Here is a 15,844-nt window from a genome sequence, read left to right on the forward strand (position 1 = left end):
CGACTGTCCCGATTGGTCTGGGATTAAGACAGGTACATTTTTGTGAACTGACTGAGGATGAAGTATTGGATAAGAATCCAAGAATCAACCTGCGTTATAAATGGACTGATAATAAAACGATGAACCATAAAATACAGTAATCCAACATCATGGCTAATGGCACATAACATGTTTTTGGCCTTATTTCCCTTTATCTGATCCTCAACTCATGGATCAACTAATCAGTGGTGTTATATATCCACCAGAATAATATGACATTTACTATAATCATACCAGAATTCAAATCTAGAGATAAAATGTGCAAAACAAGATGCAATTAATAATTTCGAGACACAAACAGCAATACCTTTACAGGTTGAAATGGTTTATTAGTAAGGAAATATAGGTTCAGAACAAATGTGGTACAGGATTTTCTCCTCCAATCAAGTTATGAGAAAAACTAAACCATGGAGCCAAAAATAATTTTTTGTTGCTTCCAAACGCTAAACACAACACAGGAAATATTAAAAATGTTGGTATTGAGAAGGACATGAGCATCACCTCACATGCTTGAATCAGTCAAAACTAAATAAATAGTAACACAAGATCTAGTGAGCAGAAGCACTGAAGTGTGGTCGATTATATGCATGTGAGGGTTACTAAACTGGCACTGATTAAAGTTTATATCCTCATGGGTGTTGTGCGTCGACTAGCTCATCCAACTATCTATTGGTTACTTAGCAGAGTATCAAAAATATAAAAAAAGGCCATCTTTAAAGATTGGTACAGTAATCCTATGTCATGGCTAATGATACAAAAAGGAAAGCCATTTGTTTGAATGTTTTGTAAAATAAGGCTTTGTATAAGCATGGAGCTTTAAATGAAGTGAGCTAACAAAAAAAAAAAAAACTACAAAGCAAACATTCAACCTGAATCACTTCCTTAATGGGTTCAACCAATCAATCCTGTCTTCAACTTGCTAAAAAAAAAAATATATATATATATATATATTCAAACCACTCGAATAGGTACACTCAGTATGCAATAAATGTTGGCATTCTTCTTAAAGTGGAAAAAAATAAACAATATATACAACAACAAAAATAAAGTATGCAATATGCAAAGGCTTAATGTTGCTTTCGGCAACCCCAAACCACCCCCACCCACCTCCTCCTAAACACTGTAAAAAAGAAAAAAGTCAGCCTCATGGGTAACTCCTGTAAAAAAGACCCCACGTACCCCACCTCAAAAACCCACCCACCCAACCTCCCGCATACACACAGGACATCACAAAGCACGATTACGTCACTAAGCCTGTTAGTTTGAGTGAGATAACACCCCCACCCCCATTGGTTCCCTGACCACTGGCTCTTAGGAATTGGTGAAGGCATCTGCACTGGGGCTCCACTCGTCTGTTTTAGGGTTGTAGGCCTCAACTGAGTTGAGGAAGTCGTTTCCATCAAAGCCACCAACAGCATAGATGATGTCACTGAGCACGGCCGCACCAGCATTGCTGCGTGGTGAGTTCATGCTCCCCAGCATCCTCCATTCGTTGCGGGCGGGGTCATACATTTCAACGCAACACAGGGCATGAGAGCCATCGAAGCCACCCACCACGAACAGTTTACCTGAGAGAGACGAACATCAGTTACCTCCTTCTACAAGCTGTATGTTCGTATCCCAGCATTAGTCCTATGTTTACCTTTATAGACGACCACTCCAGCTCCTCTACGGGCTATATTCATTGGGGCAACAAGGGTCCAAGTGTTGTTTTCTGGATTGTAGCATTCCACGCTGTTCAGACAGTTCCAAGATTCTGCTCCTCCGATCACGTACATGAAGCCATCCAACTCGCACACGGCAGCCTGATGCCTCCCTGTAGATGCAAAAAAATAACGTTGAGAACAGTATTTGCAGATCCGTCAGGCTTTTTATCAATGTAATCCCCGCTGTACGCTTAAGCTGTGATCTTTTAAGTGCCCAAAACCCCTGTGGAAGCAATTATAGGGATATTTTTTGATGTCAACGTGACTTACTGATGTTTAAAGGGGCACAGCTGGTCCAGGCCTTGCTCACAGGGTCAAAAACGTCACAGTTCTTCAGACCTTTCTGTCCGCATGGATCTGATCCCCCAACAACATACAACTTGTTGTTCAGAGAGCAGACACCTGAGGAAAGTCAAACAAGCAGTGATAAATCTGAAGCTTTAGATACTGATATTTATTTATATACACATTATGGCCAATTACCAATGAAACAGGAATTGTAAATTCTACAAGTGAAGTTTTTACCTGCATTGCAACGATTGGTCCTGAGCTCTGGCACTTGAGTCCACTCGTCAGCACTAGGGTTGTACGTCTCCCCACAACTAAGTTCATCTGAATGGCCATTGGACCCACCCATTACGTAAAGCTGACCCTGTTTGGATTAAAAAAGTATTTTTTTTTTACCGTGCTTTTGAAGGCTGTATTTTTTAAACGCCCATTTGACCATGTACACACCATGAGCACAGCCATCTGAAATCGAGCCCGTGGAGTCCTCATTGGAGCAATGAAACTCCAGCTGTCGGTCTTCACGTCATAACATTCCACAGTCCTCAAGCACTCCTCCCGATTGTAGCCACCTGAATAATGAATCAGACAGAGTTGCTTAATGAAAGAGAGCCTTTCACAGATTTCTTTGGACTTTGTGATGACAACTAACCTGCGGCGATGAGTCGGCCATTCAGAGCTGCAATGCCCAGGCCGGAGCGAGCGTAGTGCATAGGTGCCAGCAACTTGTCAGGTTCCTCTTCCAATGGCTGGCCCTCAAAACTCAGGCTCTTGGTCAGACAAGGTGTGGCCGAGGGGGAGGCCTGGGGACTGCTGCGCCCATGCAGAAAGATCACAGACAGCACGCCGTTCAACACGGCCAGACACAGATACGTATTGTCTGTGGGGAGAGAAAGAGGAAGAAGGTGACTTTAAGCAACTGCAGATAAGTCTTGACAATCTGAAGACATCACAGGTGCACACGTACTGGTGGTCTTCTCGGAAGCAATGTATTTCCAATCTTGCTTGCAGGAATGTTTGGCGGATCCAGGGGAGAGGCTGCTAGAGGAGCTGGTGCTCAGCTGTCGGTGTACATTCTCTCGTGGGGGCTTCTTCTGCAAAGGCACAGCGCAGCTACAGACTCCGAGCCCATGGTCCAAATACACACAACCTCACACAGTCCCAGACCCCGTCTAGGTGTAAGTCTGACTTAACAACTTAACAGATGCTTGGCCTGCATCAGGTAAAAGGAATATTCTGGGTTCAAAGCAAGTTAAGCTCGATAGACAGCAATTGTGGCATAATGCTGAATACCACAAAAATTATTTTGACTCATGCTTTTCTGTTAAAGGGGTCATAAACTGGCTTTTTATGTTGTACTGTTCTCTGAGGTTCCTTTATAATGTTATAAATTTTTACATCAAAAAACATTATTTAGAAGTAATAGGCTATTTTCTGTCCTGCTTATCAGAACGCTCTTTGAATAGGATAACAGTTGTGTAATGTTTGACAGCCTACATTCTTCATAGATGGACACTGATGTGATTTAGGTCAAAAACGCATAAGCTAATAGCAAAGCAGCCAGCAATGTAGAAGCAGGCACTGATCTTCTTACGTGGAGACGGTGTTTAGCAGCTACACTATTACGTAATAGAGTTGTACATTTCACAAGCTGTCGTTTTAGCAGACTGGCTTCAGTTTAAGCTGTTTTTAGACTAACATGAACATTTTGAGTTCTGAAACTTACAAGATGTTTTATACAGTAAAATTACCTATCATGTCTAAATATCAAGGAAATTTTGGTTTCTCAGTTCATGATCACTTTTAAAAATGTTTTAGTAATTAATGGGCCAATTTGTAAAGGATATGGAGCTTAGAGTTTTATAAAATTCTCACATTAATTCTTTTTTTTTAAAGCGTGTGTATTAAATGAGCTTTAAAGTGGCTTAAATCTTTTACAGTCATTTTGGTCATTATGTTGTCATAGCACCAGAGTTGGATATAAAATGACACAGAAAAGATTAGCAAGCAGTTAAAAAGAAAAAAAAAAACTATAATCAAATGAACATGCATATTGTTTACATTTTGTGGTTATTCTGGAAAAATACTGGAGCAGTGAAAATTGTAACATTTACAGATAACAGATTAATAACTTCTATTGTAAGTGCCTTACTGTAATCTAGATTTGTGCTTTTTTTTTTTTTTAAAGAAGGGAAATATGGAAATACATTTTTGTGATAAACCACAGCACAACCCAGATGCTTTCGAATGAGCTTGTACTGAACCTTGGACTATTCTTTTAACCTGAATCTAATCCCAGAGTAAAGCCACACTATAAGCAGTACTAAAATCCAATCCACACACTTATCACGCACACTTCGTGATCGCTCTAGCTCAAAACGCTCAGACTCAACTGCCCAGCACAACAAAGCAGCTACTCTGCTAGCATAAAATTTTGCGTTTGCTACGGGTCTGCTGCGGTCCAGCCTGAGAAGAGCTCGGCGCTGGTTGTGTACCTGCACAAACTGGATGTGGTCATCCTCAGTGCCGAACATCTCAGCCTGCCCATCAAGCAGGCTCCCATCGAGCAGCTTGTGATCGGCCGAATAGTACAGCGTTTGCACCTGCAAAACACACAGCAACAACAGAACCCATGTGGCTGTCTCCAAAACAACAGAGCACCCAACTACATGGGTCAGGGGAAGAAGGAAAGTTAAGAAGGGAAGGGCCATAGCGCTTGATCACTGCAAGATGCTGGTAAAAAAGCTTCTTAAAGAATAAGAACAGTGTTGTTGTGGATTCAGGAGCATTTCCAAAGATCTTCTGGACTTTTCACTGCACTGAAAACAGCAGAATGTGGATCACAATACTGTTTGCCGCAAAGCATCTTGGGAACCTTCATTTGTCAACAAGTTTGCAGAAGGAAAAAGACAAACAAGCTCCATCAGTGGATGTTCGGCTGTCAGCCATCCTCTCAGCTGAGGGGGTTAGTCAAGTCAGACGTCATCACATAACCTCCAGTACAACACTGGTTAGGGGTTTTCAACTTAACACAGCTCAAAAATGAGTGCTTCATTTAGGAAAAAAAATAAAAATAAAAATCTTGGATTGTCTTCAAGCTTAAATTTTTTTTTCAAAACCAAATATAATACAAAATTCAGTTCAAATAACTCAAAACAATTCCACTAAAATTGGACAAAATGGAACAAAACAACAACAACAACATTACGGCATTTCTGGGTATGGGTACTTGCAGATATATTAAGGAAATAAAATGGCAAAAGCATGGTTGCATCAATGTTTTAAGTGTCTTGCACATTGAGAAAGTATCTGAAGTAAAAATCGTAAGCTATCTTGAACAACTGTGTACAGTGTTAATGCCAAGTGAACAGGACCAGTAGGTGCTGCTGAAATAAAGTGGGCATTTATAGTAGTGTTTTATACAATAGTTTACTGATATTCAAAAAAAAAATTGAATTAGAAAAAAAGTAATGTTTCATGTTTCCATGACTGACTGCTGCTGTCACTTCCTGTGCCCATCCTTGCTTGGAATGTGTCCAAAAGCAGTTTAAAAGGAACTGAGAGCAATTTCAGAACATCCCTCTAAGCTGCACCCAGCTCCCACTTCCTTTATTAAGGATGAAACTTACTGTAGGTGCCATCATTAAGCCTTTTATAAAGTCTAATCGCTCGGTTTCTTTTCTTTCATTCGTACTTGATCAGTATTCAGGTGTATACTGTGTATGTAATGTTAAATGCCTTTGTGGCATAAAGCATCCATATTTGTGTGCCAATCATTTGAATATTTCGTACTTTAAGTGCGTGCATGAACAACTGTGTGACATGCTTTGATTTACTTCACATGCGAGTTACCATAGGTGGACTTAAAATGTAAATGTTTTCAACGTGTGGTACTGAAGTGTCATTTTAAAATTAACTGTGTACTGTTGGTGAGTGCATTTGTTTAAAGGACAGGAGCCTAGCGCTCGTTTCGCCACAGCTCCCTCTTGTTCTTTTGTTATTTTCGTTCATTCACTGACTCATTACCCTGGAGGGCCCCAGTCTTGGCTTCTTCAGTCTTGTGAGAATCCTGCTGATGTTTGCTCTAATAAACCTAAGGAGAGATAAATCAGTGGGGAGGAAGAACTGTTAGTGCTGGTTCCCAGAGCAAGCACACTCACTCAAACACTCACACACCTGTTTAGAGAAGAGAGAGATGTCATTGGGACAGCAACATGTCATGTTACTCTCTGCGAGCAGACAGAGTAGCTGCAGTTACTGCACAGCACTGAGCATTCAGGAGGCTTTTAGTTTGGCTCACCTGGACTACCCATTCGCCTTTGCGGAGGGTGTAACAGCCCCTTTCTGTACCTAAATGTATATTCTTTAAGGCCCGGGGTGATTTGAGTATGAAGGGGGAGAGGAAACAAAAAAAAAAAAAAAATATATATATATATATATATATATATGGAAGGCAGAGAAAACAAACCTATCCAACCTCTACCATTAAGATGGCTGGTGTGACCTGTTAGATCTGTGAATGGGATGAATTACGAAGGGGAGGAGGGGAGGGAAGGGAGAGAGGAGCTCACAGTGGAGTGCAGTGCTCACCTCCTCCATCAGTCGCTCCAGGGGTTCGCCATTTTCCCACAGGCTGCGCTGCACCCAGCCAATCACCTTGGAGTATAGCTTGCCATTACTAGGCAAGGTCAAGTTATCATCCAGCATCACCTCCAACTACAAACCAGACCACAAGAGTATGTATTAAGCACAAGAACAAAATAAGGATTAGTACATGACCTAAAAGGGCAAAGGTCAGCTCACCTTAAGGCGTGGTAGCTTGAGAAAATCCTCTTGCTCAGACACGTCCAGAAGATGCTCCTGGATATAGCTGTCGATCTTGCCCAGCAGACGCCAATCTCCCATGCAGCTGGCAAAATTGCGATAGGAGATGGCACTCTGGGAATCCATCTTGGAGAGAAGATAGTCGCCACAGATCTGGGAGCAAGTACAATAGACTTGGTTAGAGCTTCATGTCAAGTAAAACGGTCACAAAACACATGCTTGATTAACCTACCTGCTTCACTCTGTCCATTTTGAGCCGTTTGGCTGCAGAGTAAACCTCCTTAACTAGCTCTTTATCTGCCTTCAACCTGCAGAGAGTAAAAGCAGATATCAGAAAACATTGGAAAGCCACTAATATGGTAGAAAAAGTGCGGTATAATGGTCTCTTACTGGGCAGTGTAAGCATAGTTGAGAAGGATCTCGACAGCCTCAGGGTCCAGATCCTCAAATTTCACATGAGACACACCATGAGGTTCCAGGTCGCTGTTAAAGATTTCAAACAGATATGGACTGCAACAAGCCAGTACTGCCCGATGAGCCATCAATTCATGGCCACACACCTACAGAAGTAAAAGGACAAAGGTTAACCCTGTTTTTACAAATTTATACATTTTTGTGATAAACCACAGCACAACCCAGATGCTTTCGAATGAGTTTGTACTGAACATTGGACTATTCTTTTAACTTCTATTCAGAACTAACTGTTTTAACATTGTAACAAAGAAATAGGCACTTTTGATGTTATTCAATACATTTTGATTTTACTTTACATACAATAAATCAGGATTTTCAGATAGGGTGCATGTTCATTTAAATGTATATTTAAAAAGTATTTTTTGATTCGAAAGAAAATAATCTAGAGAATTAACTATTAAATCTGTTCAGATCATGTTAAACATCCCATTCAGTCTTTGAAATATTTTGAACATGGAGGGTTTGGCTTTGATTGTTAATGAGCGACATATGGCTAAAGGCCACTCAAAGATCCAGGACCACATATAACGAAACACCCTCTTCCCTTAGTCATGTTTCAGCAGTCTCATAATTACACGGAAAATAATAAGGTTAAAAAAGGGTGTGTTACCTGTAGTCTCACATCACAGAACTGTCCATTCTTTCTAAGGGCGTTCATCTTGGCCACAGTGGAATCCAGGAAACTTTCGTCCTCAAAAATCAAATATCCGTTGGGAATCATTTTGGAAATTAGGCCTTTGCAAAACAGAAACAATAACATGCTTAAGTCAATTTTGAGATTTTACTTCAAATATCTATCCCACACTGCATATCTTACATAAACACATTACCCACGCATACAACTGCACATGAAATACAATGTATAACTCATTTTAGCTGCTGGCTAGAAAGCTGTCGGAGTCTATAATCACTTTAAATCCATCCTATTGTGCAAACATAATAGTCAGCCTCATGTATAATTCATGCACTTACCTAATACCAAATGACGTACGTCTGGGAGAGATAATTTACTTGGGAAAGCCGTAAAAAGGCACGAGTGAAGTAGAACCAGGAATGGGAGTGCCAAGGTCTTCCTTCACTATGAAGTGGATGGTAAAGGCAATGCCAGGCAACCAGTGGGCACAGCAGGGGGTCAGAGGTGACTCAAACTCTCAGGCTTAGAGTGACTGCAATCAAGTCCTTGCGTGTCCCGTAGGCTATAGACTCAAACCCTTTCTGTGTTGATTGTGCATTATAACCTGCAAAACAAATAACAAACAAGGGGTTGTGATGACTGATCTCAGGAACACTGATCACATCAATGACAATTACTTGCACGTCAATAGCCACAATATCTAATGCTGATTTGGAATGAACTAACAGAAATGAAAGGTTCACATGCTGCCCAAGGGCAGATGCGCTGGCGATCACAAACTGACCCAGCTTTACGCTACTGATCGCTTTCATGGAGTTAAACACGTGCCTTATTCGGGATCAGCCTTCACTCCTGCTGCACAGTCAGTTCAAATTAATCTGGATAGAATCATTCTCATACAGACTTAATTCAAGAAGCTTCCTAAATCTCAGGACATGTTTTCTGACCCTCTGTTAACCCTTCTCTTGGTCAGACCGTTTCTTCAACACTCACACAGATTCTCCTGTTAAATCACATGGCTCTACCACACCCACATGCTTCTGGAATGCACCACAGGTCTTTCAAAACCCTTTTAGTTAGCAGAAGGTCAAATTTTAGGGGCGGAGGATGGTCACACAAACAAAAAATGTACTTAGTCAGGAATTTTGATGGATTTATCACCTTCCCACAGTGATGCGGCTACAGCTGTGTGTGGATGGAAAAATGCAGAAGCGAAAAACAAATGAGCTCCAATAAGTGGAATCCTCATGCTTTACATGAAAACCTGCTAGTATTTTTCCACTCATGTCCTTTTATCGATTCCAGCCTCAGTCGATGCAAATGCTCCAAGAAGGCAGTGGAGGACTTTGGATAATCTGCTCATCCTCTCTTGCTCTATCCTCCTCAGGGGTTGATTATTGAAAACAGCAATCGGAAAATCCTAGGCCTTAATTTACCTCATCATAGGGATGCTTCCTCTTGGAGATAAGTGGCACTGGAGAAACACTTTCAAGCACTAGGATAAGTAAAAAGACCACGGAAGCACTGAATTATGATTTTTATGGGAGCTCTTTCTAATGCCCTTCCTGTTTCAACGGTCTACACTGGAGTTTAGTCCACTAAATCTCACATATAAATTAATCCAAACACTTTCCTCCTTAGAAAGAAAAAAAAATCTAAGAAAATATATTTGAGAAAAATCTTACATTTATTTAAAAGATATTTAATACATGCACTTTTTTTTTTTTATTAAAGTTTGAGTCACACCTCATTTTAAAAACGGAATTAAATTTGTCTTGTCATTAAAAGGTTACTTTATCTGATATTTTATGCAATGACCTTGACATATTTTAGGACAAAAACAGCGTCATGTCATTTCCACTCACTGATAAGTCTGAACTGTCCAGTTTCTAACTAGTGACCTTGATCTGAGAGCCGTTGGTCCACTTGTAATGGAATCGGGGACTGATACTTTAAACCAAGGCATTTACAGGTCAGACAGCAGATAAAGCCTATGGTGACTTCGCAGCTTCAGACGGACTCACGAATCCGTTCAATGTGTAGCAGCAACCACAGCATCCTCACACAATTACTGACAGAGTCAAGGGTGAAAAGACAAAAAAAGGTGGGCAGATACTGAAATGTGTGGTGGCAGAAAACACTCTGAAAGTGTTTTGTGCATATAGTCTTTTTGGCCCCCTCTGGCATGCAGCAAACAGCATGCCCAGTCGGTAAGCGTGGGACAGACAATGAGGCGAGAGAGAAAGAGGAGAATGGGCTGAAACACACAGCAACAGTTGTTCTATTGACTCTGCAGAAGTACTCAACAGATAACCCAGAATGAGCAACAACTTATGTATCGTTTAAGGCCATACAAAAAAAAAAAAAAAAATCTAATTTAGGCTATAGAGGACAATGAGTTCCTTGCATGCATTTGTATATAATTCAAACTGCTCTTAGTCTACACTATGACAATAGGCAGCATTTGTAATTATAATGGTCTCCGTCATAAGACCCCTTTCTCGCAAGTCACGCTTTCTCTCTGGGAACTCATCCAGCTCTAAGAAAAAGGTGAACTACATTAGTCAGCGTCAGAAACACACAGGCTTGCTAACATTTAGATATTTGCCTGATTTTTCTGGCCCTGGAAGTATAAATAATAACATGTATTTTATGGAGTTGACAAATCAATCACTCAATGTACCTTTGAGGTAATGAATGGCTTGCACAACAGTGAATCTGCACAAAATGCGCTGGAAGGGAAGTGGATGTGCAACTACAGAAATAACATTATGGTCAAATGGTTGTGCAAGATCATGAGAAGCTGAGGAAAAGGCATGCAGAAAATTAATATCATAAAATCATATTCAGATGTGCACTAAAATCGGAGCCACATTTCCAGGGGGTTACATAACACCTGGCAAAATCAGTGATTTATTCTCTCTCGGTCTAAACGTAAAAAAAAAAAAAACCACTGCTACTCTTTCCATAAAAACTCGGGCAGCAGACTGCTCCATCTTAATAATTACAGTTCAATACTTTTTTTATAGATTCTATTTTTTAACTGCTTTGTGAATTAATAGATTGCATTCGGAGAGAAAAGGGCAACAAAGCTACTGTTTTTATCTTGGCTTCTTGGTTTTTATCTCTGCCCCTCTCTAATGAAATACTAACCTTTATGGGAAAAGGTTAATAGGAGAACACAATTTAAACATTGAGCTAACCGAGCCACCGGATGAGCTCACGCATGAGAACAGACTGGAAAATGTAATAATCGTTCAACATACGGAAAAAAACACGTTTGAAAGGGAAAGAGACCGAATGCTGATTTAATTCACAGTGGCCATCACAGAAAATGTCTCCCAGTGATTCACATTAACCAACCACAAAACACACAACAGAGGAAAGGCAGTTAAATAGCTAAGTACTTCTTTAAAAAGAAATTTAAATAAATAGAGCTATACAAAAAACAGCATCTTAACCCTTAAGAATATATGTATCAAAATACACAAGGTAATGTCTTAGTTTAAGGAGCACATGATTTGCTGCATTCATTTCCCTTACAAATGAAGCACTGCGGTGACAATTAGGTCATCCATAGTCAGATGTGGAGGTATGGAACGGAAAAGGATTTGCAAGAAGCGAAACTGCAGCTTCCTGTGACTTGCAAATGGGATTGTGAAATATGATATGACTAAAGATTGTATGTGTAAAACCATAGTAAATTATATGTACTGTGTGAGAACGCGCACAATGTTTGGTTGAGGAAACGTTTGCAGGTATTGTCATGTATAAGAGAGGACATATGTAGAGAAATCAAGCAACAAAATAAAAATAACAAACGTTTTTAATTTTTTTGAGAACCGCTGCTTAATAAAACTGTGAAAATGCTAAAATAATTTAAACTGTACAATTATTAGATATTAGATGAAAAGTATGAAACCATATGGTGTATTCAATCAAATACGCAAGGACACATTTTCTATGGGTTACGCCCCTTTAAATCCACGAAACCTGATAGGCCAGCATGCATGATGCGATTGGCTACAAGAAGTGTCCATTAACACGCCTCGTATTTCCCGCACAATGAAACTTGCACCATACAGAGCCAAAAATATTTCTGAGCCCCTCGTCCAAGTCTACGATCAAATCCATAACTGGGTCAGTAGGACCTGGTCGTTATTTTACCATCTTCATCACAAAAGATAAACAATGAGGTAAAATGTACGTTGTGCGTCTGCTTTCTATGAACCACACTAGTCACTCTGTTTTAACCTTGACAACTGTCCCGTCTTGGTTTTCTTTAATCTATTATTACATTTATACCTTGGTTTACGGTGAAGTACAGAAGAATTATTTGATTTTAAGAATATAAAAATATTTGCCTTGTAAGCACACAATAATCAGGACAAAGGCACAATCAAATTTGACAGAAAAATTGTATGAAGCCCATTTTATTATGAAACTGGAAAAACGACATGACCGTAACGTTAAATAAACTGCCTGACCAGCGAATACTGAATGTGCAATATTTCAGCCCTTACAATACTATAAATGCGTAATGATGACAATGCAATTGCTTTAACTGTAAAACCCCATGGTTTTCTTTCTATACGTTTTATTTCCTTATTTATTCGTTACTAATAATAAGCAATTATTTATTTAATAATCAATGCTTCGTTGGAGACTTATTTTAAACGTACAATGTACAAATCCAACTAAATTAAACATTTACAAAATCACGGTTTGCTGCGCGCTGCAAAACGTTGAACTCAAGCGAGCTTTCTGATGCGAGCAACGCATGCGTTTATGAAGAGACGGAAGAGACAGAGCAGATTACAATGCACCATATGGCAGTCGCGCGAGTACATACAAGTGTAACGTTACGTGGAATACAAAAAAAACAACGTACAAGCAAATAATCATAAAAAAGTCATAAATAAAGAAAACGTGTAGGCGCCGTGAATCTTCACACAACGCTGATAAGCTTGATTCTTACCTGATCTGTTTGACGGTAGACGATAGTAGACATATTTAAGGTCAATTCAGAGCTGTTGGTTGTGGATTGCAAAAGCAACAGATATGGCACGTTTCTGCGTCCGCACAACCCTGTCGTTCCGGGTCTCGAGACTGCTAGATCGGTGAGCGAGCTTTGACAGCGATGCTGGAGCACGCTTCTAACAAAAGCCACGGGGCTGAATAGCGTGTGACGTAAGGCTTAGAGCTCCGCCTGCGGAAAAGTACCGACGGACTGTGAGGTGAGGACGGACCCCGGAGTCAGGTGAGAACGGCTTGTAAAACTAGTCTGGGTTGAGACATGGCTTTTTAAACATTTTTTTCACTGCATGTATCTCATTTGCTTTAGGCATTTCATCATTCTTGAAGAGTTCTCCAACGGAGGGGCGTGGTCCACTAGACGACATCCCTTCACGGGGCCTTAGATTCTTTTTAACTTAACCTATATTCAATTATTCTAACTTTAGGGGCTTAACCTTAATTGAAACCCAGCAGTAGTTTAACAAAATGTAAACTGACAATTCTTTATTTTTCATGTTAAAAAAAATGCAAACCTTTTTCTAAATAGTAGTCTTTATGGAAATCTGCTTGGGGGAAAATAAAAGGTAATTTTGACTTTTATCTCTCAAATTTACTTTTCCTCAGAACTCTGACTTTTTCTCTCTGAATTCTGAGTTTAGGTTTCGCAATACTGTTTTTTCTGCCATGGAATAAAAATAAAAAAGATTTTTCTGCATTTTATCTCGCAACTCAAGACATTTTTTTCTTGCAATTGCAGGTTCATATCCTACTATTCGTGATTACTATTTTATAGTCAGCTGTAATGAACTCCTGTAGTTTTTAATGATAAACCATTCTTTTTTTTTTACCTCATTTTATGAAATATATCATAATTATATTAATCCTTTGACACTACTAATTTCTGAGGGCGAGGCATTCAAAAATATTTTTTTAGAGGACCTTAGGTCAAAAAGGTTAGAACTTCATGGCTTTGAAACAAACATTACCTGTATTTTCCTCTCATTTTCAATTTTGCCTTAGGCTTTACACACCCAGTCAGTGATTGTAGGGTGATAATCTTTGCATGTGGTCACTGGCCAGAAAGCTTTTGTATATGGTCAAAAATGAGTGAATGATGATTGTCCTGATAGCTCTTACAGTATATCGAGACCTCCATTACCATATCATATATTGCACTCCTTCACCTCCCCATGTGTAAAGAAGCTTAGCTTGTTCTGTGATGCAGGAGTGAATGACGTCAGAGCCAACATTTCCTCATTATCTACCCTCTCTCCTGCACAGGTAAGACTCTCTGCCTCAGCCAGCATTGTAAATCTTAATTGGATTAATGGATCAGCGGCACGACTATAGACACATGAGACCAAGGCAATGCTAAGCTGCCCATTCTGTAACTGCCAGCCAGTGTAATGCACTGACCGCACAATGCCAGTAACAGAGACTCTAGAAACATCCTGGCCTTTGTGTGCAAATCCTCACCAACAACTGAACTGACAAGCGATTCTCGACATACGGATCAGGTTTTTTAAAACAAAGTTGTAGGCATAACTAAAAGGACAGGATTAAACTAGAGGGCCTGTCTACACACATAGATGTTGTGGCCCTTTCAGGGGACTGGTGTCTTGTCCAGGGGACCAGAGATTGGGGTGGTTATCTTTGTTGTGGTGTAATTATTGTAATTTGTGGTTATTTCAAGTGTTGACCCATTCCTAAGCAACATGAGTGTTCGTGTGTCCGGAATAATGCTGCTTTGCACAAATAATTCTGGATCTCATATATTTTTCAAATATTTTATACTTGCAACATATCAGAAAAACGTTGGCCTTCTGTGTGGAATACACATTCATACCTCTATGTGTAATATTTGTGAATTTGGAATAGTTAATCTAATCACAAATAAAGTGTTGCATAACCATTTGCACCCTTTTATTAATGAGAGCAGATATGAAGCATATGTGTCGCCCTCTAGAACTTTTTGAGACTGATGAGATTTATTGTGTCAGTTCTGACCTGTCGCCATGTTCTTGTCCCTTCAAGTTACATGGCCAATCTGAATCCTCATGCATAATTGGATCATTTAATCATAGTGTGTGTGTGTGTGTGTGTGTGTGTGTGTGTGTGCACGTGGGTCTTATGAGGTTGGCTCATCTGAAATCCTCAGGCTCAGTCTACTGGCACAGATGTGTTCTGACAGCAGCAGTATTAATATTTCAGGTGAGAAGCAACGTCTCATAACGGCAACTAACACGTGAGGCATCTGGGGAATGTTCCTAGCAGGACATTTGAATCAGCTCAGCTCCAAAAAATAGAAATAGATTTTTATTTTTGCAGAAGGAATGCTCTGAAAGGAAATATGACTGTGGAGAATGAAAACATGCAAGTCATTGTCACAAAAGCATGCTAGATGTTTGAGTGTGATTTTACATTAATAAAACAATTTTACATAATAATGGTTTTATGAACCATTTACTTCGTGAATGAAGCCCAGGTGCTGTAGTTTCTTTGCCACTAACCGCGTGGATTTGATAGAATGATGACTTTTCAAACACGTTTCCAGAACAGTCCCCATGTCTTCCATTAGTTGCAAAAAAAACAAATGGCTTTGTCTCAAATTCATGCTGTTAGCTCAGCCAGTGTTGCCATTTTGGACTTGTCAGGATGCTCAAACTAGAGCCAGTATACTTTTTTAGGTAAATTAACCTGCAGGTCACTTAGTTATAGGTGTCACTGTACATTAACCTGGCATGAGAGAAGTTTTTAAAACATGTACAATTATTATACTTAATAATTAATGAGTCTTTAAGACTAAGATTTCATAAAAAAAATGTTAATATAAAATATAAGGCACTTTAATGTTAAGTGTAAGTGC

The 15,844-nt window shown here is 39.7% G+C and overlaps 1 protein-coding gene and 1 long non-coding RNA gene across 2 annotated transcripts; one reads left to right on the forward strand and one right to left on the reverse strand.

Moving 5' to 3' along the window:
- Window positions 1–343: 343 nt before the first annotated feature.
- LOC127983787 (influenza virus NS1A-binding protein homolog A) lies at window positions 344–13,104 on the reverse strand. The gene is made up of 15 exons (XM_052586117.1): window positions 12,941–13,104; window positions 8,301–8,566; window positions 7,939–8,063; window positions 7,245–7,414; window positions 7,087–7,162; window positions 6,834–7,007; window positions 6,621–6,746; window positions 4,526–4,633; window positions 2,998–3,124; window positions 2,683–2,910; window positions 2,481–2,602; window positions 2,271–2,397; window positions 2,016–2,147; window positions 1,682–1,855; window positions 344–1,607 (listed from the first exon to the last, which is right to left on the reverse strand). The coding sequence occupies exons 3-15, from the start codon at window positions 8,047–8,049 to the stop codon at window positions 1,351–1,353; spliced, it is 1,932 nt and encodes a 643-aa protein (XP_052442077.1). The 5' UTR covers window positions 8,050–8,063; window positions 8,301–8,566; window positions 12,941–13,104; the 3' UTR covers window positions 344–1,350.
- LOC127983788 (uncharacterized) lies at window positions 13,081–14,941 on the forward strand. Its single transcript, XR_008160501.1, has 3 exons — window positions 13,081–13,222; window positions 13,307–13,562; window positions 14,260–14,941. It is a non-coding gene; the product is annotated as an uncharacterized LOC127983788 (long non-coding RNA).
- Window positions 14,942–15,844: the final 903 nt, after the last annotated feature.

The sequence above is a fragment of the Carassius gibelio genome, chromosome B20, assembly GCF_023724105.1.
Source record: "Carassius gibelio isolate Cgi1373 ecotype wild population from Czech Republic chromosome B20, carGib1.2-hapl.c, whole genome shotgun sequence".
NCBI classification, from domain to species: Eukaryota; Metazoa; Chordata; class Actinopteri; order Cypriniformes; family Cyprinidae; genus Carassius; species Carassius gibelio.

Excerpts from the sequence above, each read along its gene's own strand:
- LOC127983787 (XM_052586117.1), bottom strand. The coding sequence starts at position 8,049 with ATGATTCCCAACGGATATTTGATTTTTGAGGACGAAAGTTTCCTGGAT. Across the intron at positions 4,634-6,620 it reads TGGAGCGACTGATGGAGGAG|GTGCAAACGCTGTACTATTC; the intron begins GTGAGCACTGCA and ends TGTGTTTTGCAG. Across the intron at positions 2,148-2,270 it reads GACCAATCGTTGCAATGCAG|GTGTCTGCTCTCTGAACAAC; the intron begins GTAAAAACTTCA and ends GACTTTCCTCAG.